The sequence below is a fragment of the Mastigoproctus giganteus genome, chromosome 12, assembly GCF_048544385.1.
Source record: "Mastigoproctus giganteus isolate SK-2022 chromosome 12, ASM4854438v1, whole genome shotgun sequence".
Lineage (NCBI taxonomy): Eukaryota > Metazoa > Arthropoda > Arachnida > Uropygi > Thelyphonidae > Mastigoproctus > Mastigoproctus giganteus.
The window spans coordinates 107,810,415-107,827,321 of record NC_143586.1 but is presented as its reverse complement, the minus strand read 5'-3'; the positions used below and the strand labels follow the sequence as shown (position 1 = coordinate 107,827,321).

Below are 16,907 nucleotides of genomic sequence, written 5' to 3'. Positions count from 1 at the left end.
AGATAAATTTTTATTTTTAAAAACTTTTTGGCCTCGACACACAAACAGTACAGGAAACTATTGAAACATTACTGATGGCATATATGGATTATTTCAGCACAATCTGTTGAAATAGTGAAATGGTGTGGAGCATCTGAAGAGATACCTTTTCACATATATCTGCCAGTAACCTTATAATTGTTTAATTTTTAATTCCTAATTTTTAATTTTTTAATTCTTAATGTGTATTGTTTAATTTTATTTTAAAAGTTAAAAGCTTTAGTTTTAATTTAAGTATAAGAGTAGACATTAACATAGCATTTTGGTTGATAAAAAAGAGATACAAAGACAACCACTTCCAAAATTGCAGTAACCTACCCAGTCCAGGGCCGTTACTAATACGGACAGGAACTTGAGCCCCCAGATTACCTGAGCACCAGCTTTATATTCTTCAATCTTATTCTTTTCACTTTCCTACCCCTAAAATTTTTCAACACTGAGCTATTAGTGCAATATGAGGGCAGGAGTGTTTATTACTATCCTAAGTACATTCTTAACTTCCCCTCCCATTAGCTAAATAGCCAGACATTGACTGCTAATTGTAACCTTATAAATTTGTAAATGTTCCCTAAAAGTAATTTTGAGGTGATTAGAATTAGAGGTAAATACAGAGAGGAATAAAATGAAATTATAATGCAATATAAATACTAATTTGTAACGTTATCCACTGGGTAAGGACTAGTATAACCTTTCTACAGCATAACAGCCAACTTATGCCAAGTGGAATAACTATAGTGGTAATTTTGTCCTTATGGTTTATTGGAATTTATTTTTAACTATTAACTGAATCTAATAGTGGGGTGAAGTGGTAATGTGTATATTTGTGATATGATCTTTTTTTATTGATGTCAAACAATTCTCAAAAAAAATATGCTGGGAAATAGCTTGCTTAAGTTATTAAGTAAAATAGCTTAAGAAAGCATAAAAGGTAAAAAGCTGGGAGTAGTGGGTGGGTTAATCCAAATGGGGTCAGCCAGAGAATTATTGATTTCTAAAGAGAATGTTGGAGTAAGTTGTTTTAAGGCTTAAAATGTGGACATCCAGGTTACAGTGCAGTCAGTCAGTCAACGAGCCTTGTCTGAGCACAAAATTCAGGGTACTAATGGAGACTAAAGGCATTCTGTGACCCAATTTGGATTAATGTCAGGGTGATGTTCAATTAAATTTGCTTGAATAACCACATTCATATGGAATTTGATGAATTTAACTGACATGTTATTTGTAATTAAATTGGCCTTTAACTTTACTAATACAACCAGGGCCACCCCGTGTGGGTTGTGCCCCGCACAAAGGCGCCTGATCAGGAGGGGTGCCATTTCAAGACGATAAATAATAGTAAATTCTTATACAGTGCTCTTATTCATGAAGTAAAACTTTACTACATAGATTGCACGACTTAAAATAAACAGTAAGGCAATAAAAAATGTACAGTAAACTCAACAACTGATTAGCTGCTTTGCTTTGTACTGCTTCATGAGTGGTGCGTCAAAGCAGGTTTGAACACGTTCAGTGTGTCGATATCAGCATGCCGATATGTGATCCGCGCAGTCTGCATTCTCAGAAACGACTTTTGTTTTGACTGTTTTCAGTAATGCGAATAATGCCATGTGCCATGCCACCCCAATGTATGTAATGCCAAACTGAAATTTTGAATGTAGTCGCGTTGATATAGCCGTGTTGTGTAAGCAACACTTTCGTCGACTGGGGCAGTTGGTGCCGGACCCACAACCGAAGAATGACATAAAAACAATAAAGCTGGCATTGTATGATTTTTAGTTCAGGGATAGATTTAAACGTGTTAAAGTATAAGAAAGGCATTCGATATTTAGCCATATGACTGTTCACTTGTATTGCTTTGGTTCTCCACAATTATGCCTATTATTCTTAAATATAAGTAAATAAAATAAGTCGTATCGTGTTGAAACAAAGTGGAAGTTACTTCCCGGAATTTATAGAATAAACACAGTATGTAAAATTCTGTGTTTTGTAAAAAAAGAAAATATTTTGTTGGAAAAAAAAAATATTTTCTTAGATAATATGTAATATAAACCCTAGATTTCAGAAAAAACATCAAAGAAGTTATTTGGAGCTCAAAACACAAAAAGACGATTACAACAAGAACAGGTTGAACATTCACCAGCAGCAACTGTTAAGAAACAAAGAACGAAAAGTTTTGACGAAGCAAACGCTTCAAAGGAGAATACTGAAGAATGAACAGTACAACAAGATAAGTTTGAAGAAACTGATATATCTAATAAAGATGAAACTGGCCTCACCATAATGTCACCAGAAGTTGCAGTTAAAGAAATCTTGGATCTCGATTCAGAGAAACCCGAAACTTGGAATTTTACTTAAATTTTTTTTTTTTAATGTTAATAATTCAGGTACTTGGCCAAAACATGTAATCATAAGAATTAAATATTGTTTAGTTGAAAATTGTCCTCGTCAAGTAGTTAATAGGGATTTTCCTAAAGACGAATCTGGTCGCAAGTTTTCCCGAATCATATTATTATTGAATGTTACTAAATGGAGAAATAATTACCAGAAGTTATTTAGTTTATTCAGAATTGCGAAATTCGGTGTTTTGTTATCATTGTAAAATATTTGGTGATCAGAATACTCAACTTACTAATGAATACGGTTGTAATGATTGGAAACACTTGAGTCATATATTAAAAGAAACATGAAAACAAGTTCCATGCACGTTAAAAATGGTTCAAAATATAGCGAACTTAAAAGGTCGTTAAGTAATAAATGTATGATTGATTCAACACAACAAAGATTATACGAAACTAAGAAAAAATATTGGCAATCTGTTATTGAAAAGTTAATCTATATACAGGTGACCCCCGCTTAACGCTGATAATTCGTTCCGTAAAAACAGAACGCTAAGTGAATCCGCGCTAAGCGAGTGCCGCATACCCATAAGGTAACATATGTATTTATGAGTTGCGGTCGGTGCCATAGGATACTGATGAATTTAATCATGAAAAATGTGTCGATTTTGGGTTGAACTTTGGCCCTCTTCCAAATAAACTAAAAGGGGTATTAATTTTAAATCCCCTGCAGCGTTACCACCCAACAATAAAGTCAACTGATCTTTCGCCGCTTTGAAACCTGGCATGTTTTTTTCTTCTTTCAATATGAAACTTCTTTTAGGCATTCGTTTCCACAAAAGTCCTGCTTCATCTATGTTAAAAACTTGTTGAGAAGTATAACACATAATACCCCTCTTCAATAATTTTAACAAGTTCTTTTCTGAAAGTTTCGGCTCCTTAATCTGCACTTGCGGCTTCTCCCTGGATTTTAAATCTATTCAACCAGCCCTTACTAGTTTTAAATGGTTCCACATTTTTTTTTTTTTTAGGTGAGTTTTCTTCAGATCATCATATTGGCTAATCTCTCTCTCTCTCTTTTTTTAATAATATTTAACTTAACTGAATTCTGGATTGGATATTATCTTCAATAAAATTAGTTAAATTATTTCCATTTCAATCCTAATAGCTGGCCTAGCCCTAGTTGCTTGCAGTGGAACAGCTATCTTTCCAGCTGCTAAAATTAATTCTTTATTTTTTTTATAATTGTTCTTACAGTTAAACTTGCAAGTCCTAAATTATGGCACACATCCGCTTGTCTTTGACCAGAATCGATTCGCTTCAAAACGTCTAATTTAATTTTCAAATTCAGTCTTTTTCTTACATTTATAGTCTTCGTACTGCGCTCAGATGTTGTTGCTTTTTTCATTCTTATCGGCCATTATTAACTCTTCGAAAATGTAACTGTGCTGGTTGCATTAATTATGATACAATGTTCAAGTAAACTGTCCGTTTCGCATGATGGCTAATACGGTACTGGGTGATGACTAGACTTCGGATAAATGCATATAACGCAAATATTACGAGCAATATACTTGATCATTTTTTAAAATGTTGATCTCGGAACTACGTAACAAGTCACTGTACTGCAATTAAATTAACGTGCGAGAAAATTTCTCAAGTCGGTGTGGGAAACGTTTTAATGCTGTTTTGGTATTCATTTTCAAGCTATCGACGATCAAATTAAACGATTTCGTTAAATATGCAAAAATGCAATCTGTAAAAGAGCGTTATAGTGATCTGTGACAGCGTTATAGTCAGATAGGGGTTACAATATAAGAACAGCGTTATAGCGAATCATCGTAAAGCGAACCGCGTTATAACGGGGGCTTGCTGTAATACAGTATTTGTCAAGACAGTATATAGCTTTTAAAGGTTCCTCTAAATAACCTGAATAAATATAACCTGATATTTATTTCCCTTCTTCAGAATTAACTATATATTTTTTTCCCATTGCCTGTAGCTAACTTTTTGAAAATTTAAACTCATCAAACACCATTCGTTTTGCTCTTGTAATTCTCAAGGGGGGGAAAAAAAACAGAAATGAGTATTTGAGTTTAGATTATCAAAAAGTTAACTATAGACAATGGAAAAATAAATATCAGGCTATATTTTCAACCAATCTGAAATCGTTTGCAGATAGTGAAATCAGACATTAAAATGTTTTAGTCACACACACACACACACACACACACACAAAAGCTTGTACTTTTAAAACTTATTTTTCCAATTTGGATCCATCAGAAATCGTATTCGCTTCTTGAACATAAAACGAGTGATTACGTTCACTTCAAACAGTAAATGTCCCCCCCCCCCGAGCGGAAATGATCAGCTGCACTAACTGGAGTTAGTGGCATGTACAGCCATGTTTTTGTGAAGATGAAATCTGATATTCGAAATAACCAAATTTCGAGTGTATAGCTCTAAAGCGGTGTTCGCAGGCCGTCCACTAGTTAGTACACCGGACTGATTATTGATTATCGTCTGGATCAGCTAGTGTATAATCTTGCTACCTCTACTCTGCCAGATAGTGACTGGAGGTAGTCCGAGTAGTGTGTATGCGGGGAGCATTGTCAAGGCCACTTTATGTCAAGGATCCGAGTATATTCTTACCACGTGTACACCATATCCAAAAATTTCATTACTTCATACAGCATGTCCCACCCACTTTTCTTACTATTGAATACACCATGAATTGTCAAACTAATAGAACAAGCTTATCTGCAAAAAGATCTAAACCTCCCAAGCACTTCCTAATTCATTTCACATATATACATGGTTCAATTCTAATCTCAACGATGTCCATTTCCACTTGCAGGAACATGTCCCTCTGATTTGCAAAGTATTCTGGGTAAATTTCATTCAAACGTTGCCTGCCCTGCATGGCTTTTCATCCCACACGCAAGGTGCGGCTGTTTGTGACGCTGATGCATCGGCGTCACATGCTGCAGGATGGGCCGTGGTGACAGATGGCTGTGGGCAGCAACGGCCCTCCCCCACACCATGAACACTCCAAAATATACTTTCCCAATTAACACCCACAATGCATTGTCACATAATTAACATCAAATTATTCACAAAAATTCACTATGACGTAGTAGTAGTAGTAGTGGCATGTGATGCAAGAAAGCAAATGTATAAGATTATGCAGCATCAGCCAAAAAAAAAAAAAAAACACACCATTTCCTCCAAATGCCTGTCCAGTTCCTCCTTAAATTTATTCAACCTATCAACTTCCACGACAGATGGAAGTTTGTTCCAGCAATTAACCACCCGCTGGCTAAAGACAGATTTCCGCACATCTATTCTACATCTGTCTTTTCTTAATTTGAATTTATGCCCCCTTAGATTCGTAATCTGAACAAGTGGAAGGATCCCATCAGAATTCAGCGTGCTCAACCCATTCAAGGCTTTATATACCTCAATCAGATCACCGCGCAGGTGCCTAGTCTCCAGCTACTGCAATTTGCAGAACTTAAGCCTCTCTTGGTAAGAGGATCCCTTCATTCTCCTCACCAATCTTGTTGCCCTTCTCTGTACATGCTCAAGTAAATCTACATCATTTCCTAAAATGAGGCCTCCAGACCTGTACGCAGTACTCAAGCCGTGGCCTGACCATTGCCTTATACAGAGGGATAATCACCTCCTTTTCCCTGCTAGCAAAATTCCTATATATCATTGACAAAACCTGAGGACCTGCCCTGGCAGCCTGTCTGCATTGCTCAGAAAACTTCATATCTGCCTGCACAATTACTCCCAGGTCTTTTTCATTTTCTACCACCTTAAAATCCCAGTTAAAATCCCCCATTATAAGACATTCCGATTTACTAGCCCACTCTATTTCTCTGTACAATTGTTCATTTTACTCATTCAAGTCATTAGGCCTATAACACACTCCTACTCTTATTTTTGCTTTCGCAGTGCTTATGTTACACCAAACTGACTCAACAGTGCACTGTTCATCTATATCAACTGGATGCACTTCTTTTGATTTTATGTTTTTCTTTATTAACAGCATAACACCTCCTCCCTTCCTATCCTGTCTATCCTTTCTGTACACATTGTACTCCCCAAATTCCAGTTCGGCATTCCTTATATCTGTGTGACACCACGTCTCTCATATCCCAACGATATCTGCCTTTGATGTCTTGACCAACATTTCAAATTCATCAAATTTATTTACTATACTTCTAGCATTGGTATACATGCAAGTATACATGCACCTATTGTTAATTACTCTAACACATCCCATATACCCACCTGTTTCACGATGACTGCCATCCGTCCCTGAAACCCCCAACACCCCTCGCTCCAGGTCGCTACTTATTCTAATAGAAGTTGTGCAAGAATCACCTTCTCCTCTGCCTACGGCTACTGTTAAACTATTAGTCCTTGTATCCCCCCCAAGCTATCAGTTTTCCGACCCACCTAACACTGCCTCGATAGCATCAGCAAATATTCTTGCACCCTTTCTATTTAAGTGTATCCCATCCCTGTAGAAGCAGTCTCTCCTGTTAACAAGTACAGTCCAGGCTGAAAAAAATTCTATCCCTTGAGCCTTATAAAATGCACTGTTTGCTTGATGTTTGCAGAGAAATCGGGTACGGGACATGATACTGCCAAGGGGGATGTCTTTGTGTGTGCGCGATGCAAGGAGTGTATCGATATCAGGCAACAACTCGGCGTTCTTATGGGCCTATATGAGAGCTTGAAGGACAGGGTGGATGCCCTCGAAGAAACTAAATTGAGGGGCCCATCAAGCTCTCAGCTGCCCACATCAACGCCAGAGCTTGCACTTGGGCATCGCGTGACACAGAGACAACCCCCAAGGCAGAATGCGCTGGTCCCGAAGGAACTAGTAGTTGTTGGTGACTCTATTGTCAGGGAAACGGGGAACATGCTTTGTAAAAAAGATAGGTGGAACAGGACCAGGGTACGTCTGCCAGGGGCAAAGGTTGATGACGTTGTAGAGCGAATATCATCTTTTAAGGGCACAAAAGGTGATATAGTTGTACACGTTGGCACTAATAATATTAAGAGTAGGAGACCGGCAGAATTACTTAACAAGTACAGGTCACTGTTGAACAAAAGCTGAGAATTAGGGTTGAATTTGAAAGTGTCTGCAATTCTGCCCAGACACGATAGGAGGGAGTATATGATGAGAGCCTTGTCGATCAATTCGGCCCTGGAAAGATTGTGCAAGGCTCAAGGGGTAGAATTTTTTTCAGCCTGGACTGTACTTGTTAACAGGAGAGATTGCTTCTACAGGGATGGGATACACTTAAATAGAAAGGGTGCACGAATATTTGCTGATGCTATCGAGGCAGTGTTAGGTGGGTCGGAAAACTGCTAGCTTGGGGGGAGACAAAGACCAATAGATTGACAGTAGCCACTGGCAGAGGTGAAAGAGATTCTTGCACTGCTTCTATTAGAATGGGCAGAAGCCTGAAAAACAAGATGCATGGTATTTCAGAGACTGCTGGGAGCCATTGCGGTACAAGTAAACACATGGGTTGTGTTAGGGTAGCTAAGAATAGAAACAGGTGCAGGTATACTTGCGTGTACACCAATGCTAGGAGTTTAGTAAATAAATTTGATGAATTTGAGGTATTGCTCAAAACATCGAAGGCAGATATTGTTGGGATATCAGAGACGTGGTGTCACACAGATATAAGGGATGCGGAACTGCAATTTGGGGAGTACAACGTCTACAGAAAGGATAGACAGGATAGGAAGGGGGAGGTGTTATGCTATTAGTTAAGAAACACACAAAAACCAAGGAAGTGAAGCCAGTCGAAATCGCTGGACAGTGCAGTGTGGAGTCAGTTTGGTGTGACATAAACATTGGGAGATCAAAATTGAGAGTAGGAGTGTGCTATAGGCCTAATGACTCTGATGAGTATAATAAGGAACTGTACAGGGAAGTAGAGTGGGCCAGTAAATCAGAGGGTCTTATAATGGGAGATTTTAATTTCCCAGATATTGACTGGATTTTGGGGGCTGGTTACTCACACACTAGCAGGGCTTTTGTGGATTTATTGGATGATTGTTTTCTACATCAGCATGTTCGGGAGGCAACTAGAAGGAGTAATACTCTTGATTTGATTATCAGCAGTGATTCTTCATGCATTAAGAATCTGCAGATAAATGAACCACTAGGTGGCAGTGATCACAGTGTGCTGAAGTGGGATTTACTCAAAGAGGTAACTACCATTAGGGGTAAAGGGAAGGGTTATTGCTTCCGTAAAGGCGACTACGATGGACTGAGACAGTATTTAAATTCTATACAGTGGGACCAACTGATGATGTTACCAACAGCAAATTCAAAATGGGAAGCATTCAAAGAACTTATCTTGGAAGCTACTAGGCTTTACATACCAACTAAGAAATATTGTTCAAGGTTTAGGCCAAAATGGATGTCAGATGAACTAATGAGGCATATGGCAGAGAAGAAAAATACATGGGATACATACAAATTAACACATGACACAGAAGCCTATGATAGATACAAGTTGATATGCAACCAAGTTACAAAGGAGGTTAGGCAGGCGAAGGCAGATTACGAGAAATCCTTGGCAAGGGATGCAAAGAAAAACAGCAAAGAGTTCTTTACTTATGTAAACTCTAGAAGGAAGGGGATGAATCAGATTGGTCCACTTGATATTGATGGGTCAAGTGTTGATGATCCTGCTCAGGTAGCTAACAAACTAAATGAATATTTTGCATCGACATTCACACATGAGGAGGTATTCAGCGAGGGGAATGCCAGAGGTGTATTCAACTCTAGCAGTAAGCTACAGAATCTTGAAATAACTGGGAGTAAAGTGGAGGAGAAACTGTTGAAGATAAACACAAGAAAGGCACCCGGGGTGGATGGGATCTATCCAGTTATATTAAAGGAGGCAGCAAAGGAAGTAAGCAAACCCTTAGCCATAATTATGAGAGCTTCCTTGGACTCAGGGGAGGTACCCATAGACTGGAAATGTGCAAATGTGACCCCAATTCACAAAGGAGGATCAAAGGCTGACACAAGTAATTATAGACCTGTTAGCTTAACTTCTGTTCCAGGAAAATTAATGGAGGCACTGGTTAAAGAAGCACTGCAGGATCATTTAGACAAGACTTCAGTTATAGCTCAGACACAGCATGGTTTTGTTAAGGGGAAGTCTTGCCTGACCAACTTGATTGGATACTATGATGCAGTCACAAAAAAACTGGATGCAGGGAATAACTTTGATATTATATACTTGGATCTTAGAAAGGCTTTTGATTCTGTTGCACATGGAAGACTGCTACACAAATTGGAGCAGTGTGACATTGGAGGCAAATTGCTGCTATGGATAAAGGGGTGGTTGAGGGGGAGAAGACAGAGAGTGGTAATCAATGGACACTGCTCATCGTGGACTGATGTTATTAGTGGAGTCCCTCAGGGCTCAGTGTTGGGTCCATTATTGTTTTCTTTATTTATAAATGATATTGATGATGGTATATCGGGCTTAATGTCCAAGTTTGCAGACGATACAAAGGTTGGCAGGGTTGTCAAGGACACTACTGACACTATGCTGCTGCAACAGGATCTGGAAAGGTTGAGCAGATGGGCTGAGAGGTGGCAAATGAAGTTTAACATTGACAAATGTAAAGTACTACACATGGGAAACAGCAACCCCAGAGCAACGTATCAACTCTGTGGTACAACACTTACAGTGGTAGAGAATGAAAGGGACTTGGGGGTGGTTGTGCAGGCAGATATGAAGTTCTCTGAGCAGTGCAGACGGGCTGCAAGAGTAGCTCATGGAGTATTGTCAATGATATACAGGAATTTTTCCAGCAGGGATAAGGAGGTGATTATTCCATTGTATAAGGCGATGGTCAGGCCACACCTTGAGTACTGTATACAGGTCTGGAGGCCTCATTTCAAGAAGGATGTAGAGCTGCTGGAACGAGTACAGAGAAGGGCAACAAGATTAGTGAATGGAACAAAGGGGTGCTCTTACGAAGAAAGGCTTAAGTTTTGCAAATTACAGTGTCTGGAGACTAGGCACCAGCGAGGTGATCTGATAGAGGTGTATAAAGCCTTGAATGGTTTAAGCATGCTCAATGCTGATGGGATTCTTCCTCTAGCTCAGAAAAATCACCTGAGAGGGCATAAATTCAAATTGAGGAAAGACAGATGTAGGATAGACGTGCGGAAATTTGCCTTTAGCCAGCGGGTGGTTGGTTGGTGGAACAGACTTCCATCCCTTGTGGTGGAGGTTGATAGCCTAAATAAGTTTAAGGCTCAGCTGGACAGGTATTTTGAACGAACTGGGGGGTGAAGTGGAAGTGGTTTTTTTTTTTTTGGCTGATGCTACATAAGCTTGCTTTCTTGCATCAAATGCCTCTACTAATGCTAAAAATGCCTTGCACAATCTTTCCAGGGCCGAATTGATCGACGAGGCTCTCATCATATACTCCCTCCTATCGTGTCTGGGCAGAATTGCAGACACTTTCGAATTCAATCCTAATTCATGCCCTTTTTTCATCAGTGACCTGTACTTGTTAAGTAATTCTGCCGGTCTCCTACTCTTAATATCATTAGTACCAACGTGTACAACTATATCACCTTTTTTGCCCCTAAAAGATGATATCTGCTCTACAACGTCATCAACCTTTGCCGCTGGCAGACGTACCCTGGTCCTGTTCCACCTATCCTTTTTACAAAGGATGTTCCCCGTTTCCCTGACAATAGAGTCACCAACAACTACTAGTTCCTTTGGGACCAGCGCAATCTGCCTTGGGGGTTGCCGCTGTGTTGCGTGATGACCAAGTGCAAGCTGTGGCGTTGATGTGGGCAGCTGAGAACCTGATGGGCCCCTCAATTTAGATCTTTCGAGGGCATCCACCCTGTCCTTCAAACTCTCATATAGGCCCATAACAACGCTGAGTTGTCGCCTGATTTCCTTCCACTCCTTACATCGCGCACACACAAAGACATCCCCCATGGCAGTATCACGTTCCGTTCCAGATAGTTCGGCAAACATTTCACAAGTTGCACATTTTTTTAGGCTGTGATGCGTTGGAGAATCGCCCCCTCAGTTCTCCCCCCGAGTCACAGCACTCCTGCCACTTTGTGCCCGTTGCTTTGCTGCTCTAGTTTGGGGCATGATATTTTAAATTAATAAAATCAATAAATTAAATTAAATTAAATGTCAAGACTACGCTATCTAATAGAAACAGTGAAGTGTATTACTGTTTCTATAATTATACGTTAGAGCTACCTAGCTACCTCAATTAAAAATTTGAATTCCCTATCACTATATACAAAAAACAATGCCTGCAAGATTCGAACGGACTAACGGTTTTATAAAGTATTATGTATATCTACAAAAACAGTTTATATAAATTAAAATAAAAATAACCAGCGTAATTAGAACTATAAGACCACGTATTAAGTACAATATAAAATAACAATTATGTAAATAAAAAGCAAACACTTATCGTTTTTTTCAGAGCCTGTAACTCGCAGCTGTATTTTCCACAACCAATACATTCAAAACCTACATCTAATGGGGGGGAACCTGCACAGTTGCAAGGCAATATCACTGCTCACCAAGAATAACAACCCCAGTTCGTCATCAGCCTCAAAAAAAAAAATCTGAAAATTAAATTCTGAAATTACCACTAACACCATCTATCGAGAGAAAAACAAACCAATGCCAGAAAATAAACTGATTTTTTTCTACCCCCATGTGTACCTCTCACCCCTTTTGCAAAGAATTCTGGGTCAAATCCGTTCATAAGGTGTCCCAATACTACTGATCAACAATGTCCAAAGAACGTCTTACTGATTTATCAATGGAAAATAATGTGGTTACTTTAGTTATAAAAGATCTAATTAAGAATTTTGTGGCAGCTAAAGCTAAGAGGATAAATATGTAATAAATGAAGTATCATATATACCAAAGTCCAAAATGTATTATTGTGTTGTGATTTTTTTGATAAATGAAAAAAAAAAATTCTTTTTTTGAGATGCTCTATTTTTATGTACACATACGTATATCTTGTATTTATATACTAAATAAATAAAAAAAATTCTTGAATTTAATTTCATTTTAATTTGCAAATTCTATTTTATGGGGGTGCTGAAATATAACTCTAAACAAAGGCACCTCTTACCCACGGGGCGGCACTGATTGCAGCCATATATATATATATATAGATAAGTGTATGAGAAGAGGTGCTGGCCTGTTGTGTAGTTATAATGGAAAAAATTAAAACAGTGCCTGAAAAATAAAAGCAGATTAAATAAACATACAAATAGTACTTAATGCTGTAAGATCCTAAGATTTTAACTTCATCATCAAGGGCTGATAGCCAAAACCAAAGGAAATACAGCATGAAGTAAGGCCTCTGTTTCTGTTATGACACATACATAGCCGACAAAAATTTTATTTAATCTCCTTTTATATTTCAGGCACTATTTTAATTTTTTTCTGTGGTCAGCACTCCTCATACACTTACCTAATCTACTTTCTAGATTTTCATTATGGTTGCTGGGTATTTCTGCTATTACTAGCAGTGCCCCGGGTCCATAATCCAGCCCAATATATTATTTTTCCATTCATTTTTAGCCATTATGATTTTTCACTACATCTTATTATTAATTATATATATATATATATATGTGTGTGTGTGTGTATAATTTGTGTTTATAGGGTGGAACAGGCTACGCAAGTACTAATGAAATGCTCAATGCTAAAGTAAAGAGACCAGTAATGATGGCTTAAGTAAGCATTGATTTCTCTAATGTATCTCCCAGCACTTAATGACTGACTGAAAGTTTTTTTTTATACTTTGATGTTATTTTTGTATATATATTAGTATATTTTGTAACAGATCAGTATCAGTTGTATCAGCATTTGGAAAACTTATAGAATGCACTCCTGGAGTTTTGTATAAATTACTGTTTCATACTATAACACTTCATAATTAATGAATATTGTAAAAAAACAATTTATGTTCAAATTTTTATTTAAAATAATTAGTCTATGCAGTATTAATTTTTTTAAAAAATAAAAAAGCTGACATAAAAGAAACAGTGTACTGTAATGTGCATCTGTGTTCACTATCCAAGATATACACCAAGATATACACATCCATGTATATCTTGGTACCTCCATAGCCAGGTGGGCAGGAGCAGCAGGGCATAGCACACGCTTCTTGATTAGACTGGGGTTCGAGCCCATGACCACCAAATACGGAGGATGCGGAAAGGTCAGGGAATGACCACCGCATATCCCCGGAGCAATATGGCCTTAGTTGCTAATGCTCCTAAAAACCAAATAACAACTAGTACATCTGTACAGTCCTAAGGGCATTGCCCACTAAACACAGTAGTAACTCCATACCCAGCTTCAGTGTGCAATGGTTGAGTGGAATTGGCAAGGAATATTTGTGCACCTCCTGAAGTTTTGTTTATTCACAAAACCGTTGAGATGAAAGTGAACTTTGCCAGACATCCATAAATTGTGAATGAAGTCTTCATTATGATTCATTGGAGTAAGCATTTCTTGACAAAAATTGTTATGAGTAGATTGCATGGTTTTAATTCTTACAGCACCTATACTTTGTAAGATCCTTGTGTAAAGTTCATCACACACTCCTACTCCATAAGTTTGATGACAGTGCATGACAACATACAAAATTGAAAGTGTTAAGTTGTCTTTAAGCTCTGTATGAGAGTTGTTCTCAGAGTATTCACAGTTGTTCTTTGTGTGATGTTTTCTTTTATGTGGGCACTTATTTTTCCACATTTTTCTTTTTGTGAGCAAAACCATTTTCTCCAAAATTAAGTATCCATGTTTTCATGGCATGGACAGGTGGTACAGGATCTTTATGCTTAGACTTAAAATGAACATAAAATAAATGTTCAGTGGCCTCATAACTGTCATTGTTTTTTTAAAATGCCTTGATGACAAAAGCACTTTATACACCATTTCACTGTTCCATAGTTACTAAATGGCATGATGTGAACAAGAGTATGTGGGTCTGTTGGGTTTTATATCTACTAAACTATTTTAGCTAAATTAAAATCTTTTCTCAGTTAATCAAACAGATATACACTCAGTGATCATTTAATTGTGACCACCCCATCCGGAATGGACTATGCCACATAGTTCACAGTATAAAAAGCCAAACAGCTTTGTATACCAGAGTTGTGATAATTAGCATCTGGTCATGCTGGTCAAAGTGATAATATAGTAGTTACTGTACATAGTAAAGATATCACGGAGTTTCAGAAGGACATGATTGTGGTAGCTCGTGCATTGGGTGCTTCCCTGTTGGAAACAGCATGTCTCATTGTTTGCTCACAGCCCACTCTGATTAAGGTGTACAAAGAATGGTATCAAACAGTCAAACCACCACCCCCGACACAACTGTAAAAGATTATGTAAGGTGAATGGTGCAGCACATTGTAGAAGCTGAATGTCAGGTCACTGTGCAATAATTGACATTGCAATATAATATGGAGAATGCAAGAACAGTATCCCAAATGACAGTGCACAGCACACTGAAATGTATGGGGTCTCACAGCAAATGCTGTGGTGTCAACAATGCACTGGTTAGACACTGGAGGAATGGAAACTAGTGTGCTGCTCAGATTAGTTAAAATACCTCATGAAACATGCTGATGGATGCCTTCATGTGTGGTGCAAGCAACATGAGTCCATGGTCCCGTTTGTGTATGGTGCCCACTATCCAAACCAGTGGCAGTGATTGTTTAATATGGGGAATGTTTTGTTGGCAAGAACTTGTACCCCTGGTGCATATGGGCCAACTTTTCACTGGTGTGTCCTGCTGGCAGCTCTTGAGAGACATGTGCACCCTGCCATTTTGCATTTTTTTCCAGACAAAAACGGTACGCATCAAGACAATAATGCACCATGTCATCGGGCCCACACTGTGCACGAGTGGTTCCTGGAACACAGTGAAGATATCACCCATCTTGACTTGATTGGCCTCCAAATTTGCCTGACCTCAACCCAGTTGAATACCTGTAGGACATTTTGGAACAGAAAGTGAGGCATATGGATGTGCAACTGTTGTCTGCTGTGCCAGTACTGTAGAAAGCCTTGCAGGCATCATAGCTGCAGAGCTTTGTGGGCATCTTTAGACATTTAGTGGCATCAGTGCCTAGGCAGTTAGCAGCTGTTATCTTTGCAATTGGTGAACCAGCATGGTATTAGATAGGTGGTCAAAATTCAGTGATCACTGGGTGTAAACATTGCAGTGTTAGGCAACTTCTGTTCTCTTCTGCTTCCATTTTAACTTCTGTTAAAGAAGAAAAGGTATTTCTAAAAATAAGAAATTGCTCTGTCTGGCCAAGCGGCAAACCCCAAGGCAGAATGCGCTGTTCCCAAAGGAACTAGTAGTTGTTGGTGACTCTATTGTCAGGGAAACGGGAAACATGCTTTGTAAAAAGCATAGGTGGAACAGGACCAGGGAGATAAAGGTAAACTTAATATAAATGTATGAAACATTTTTACCAGATAGTTACATTTCAGAGGTTAATATCAAATTTTATAACATTTGATATTAACCTCTGAAAGTGCAGTATGAACTTCAAAAAAAATTTTTTTTTTTTTTTTTTTGTGATAGAACTGCTTTTTGCAAAAAAAAATAGAATAAAATATTTTTGCTTGTTTTGGCCAAAAAAAAACCATATTTCTTCTTGTCTGCAGGAATAAAACAGGATTTTTTTTTTTTGTTGGCCAGGTTTACCTAATTTTCAGTTAGTAAAAGCCCCAGTGCTAACATGTCTATATAGAAGGCAATCAGCCATCCAGCAAATTGAGAAATGTTTTGCGGTTGAGCAAATTGCCAACCCATCAGTTCTAATCAGTATCTGGAAAGTATTGTATTACATCCTCTCTATTTATCCTTTTAAATCTATAAAAAAAATTTTATTTAAAAATCAGTGTTTGCATATAACAAATCTTCTAGGTTTTCCTTTTCATCTAGTACATAGCAACTTTTAATACAAAAAAGCTGCTTTAGTCAAGTATTTAATAAATGATTCTTGGTTAACTTTATCTCATTCATCTACAGTACATCACATTATATTGTTGCTGATACCCTATCAGGGATCACTAGAAACAGGAACCCAAACTTAGTTACATTTAAAATGTCTGTTTTGTTGATTCAGAATCATTTCACAAAGCTTTTCTTCACTACACCTGGCAGTACATATTTTGATTCACTAGACTGTTTTTTGCATGTTAAATTCCTCTTAAAACCTTCAAGAAACACACTCGCTGTTTTTATTTTCAGTACACCTCAAGATATTGTTGCTTTGTTTATTCTTGATATCTTTGACCTTTCTTATGCCAGAAGCCTCTGCTGCTTTTGTTTCACTGCGGTTTTCTAATGATTTTATCACTTGTGGTGTTTTTTTTTTGATTATCTGGCATCTAGGAAATAATTCTGACATTGTTTATTTGGCATTTTGCAGGG

The 16,907-nt window shown here is 38.0% G+C and overlaps 1 protein-coding gene across 4 annotated transcripts in view; it reads left to right on the top strand.

Annotated features, from left to right (window-relative positions):
• The window catches only part of LOC150077326 (nitric oxide synthase-interacting protein), a 261,026-nt gene extending 247,674 nt beyond the window's left edge, over window positions 1-13,352 (top strand). For all 4 annotated transcript variants that reach the window (XM_090386806.1, XM_090386807.1, XM_090386804.1 and 1 more), the window contains one exon: window positions 13,109-13,352. In XM_090386806.1, coding sequence (XP_090242932.1) covers window positions 13,109-13,180 — 72 coding nt within the window. In that variant the 3' untranslated portion in view covers window positions 13,181-13,352. The remainder of the gene's footprint in view (window positions 1-13,108) is intronic.
• The last annotated feature ends 3,555 nt before the right edge of the window (window positions 13,353-16,907 follow it).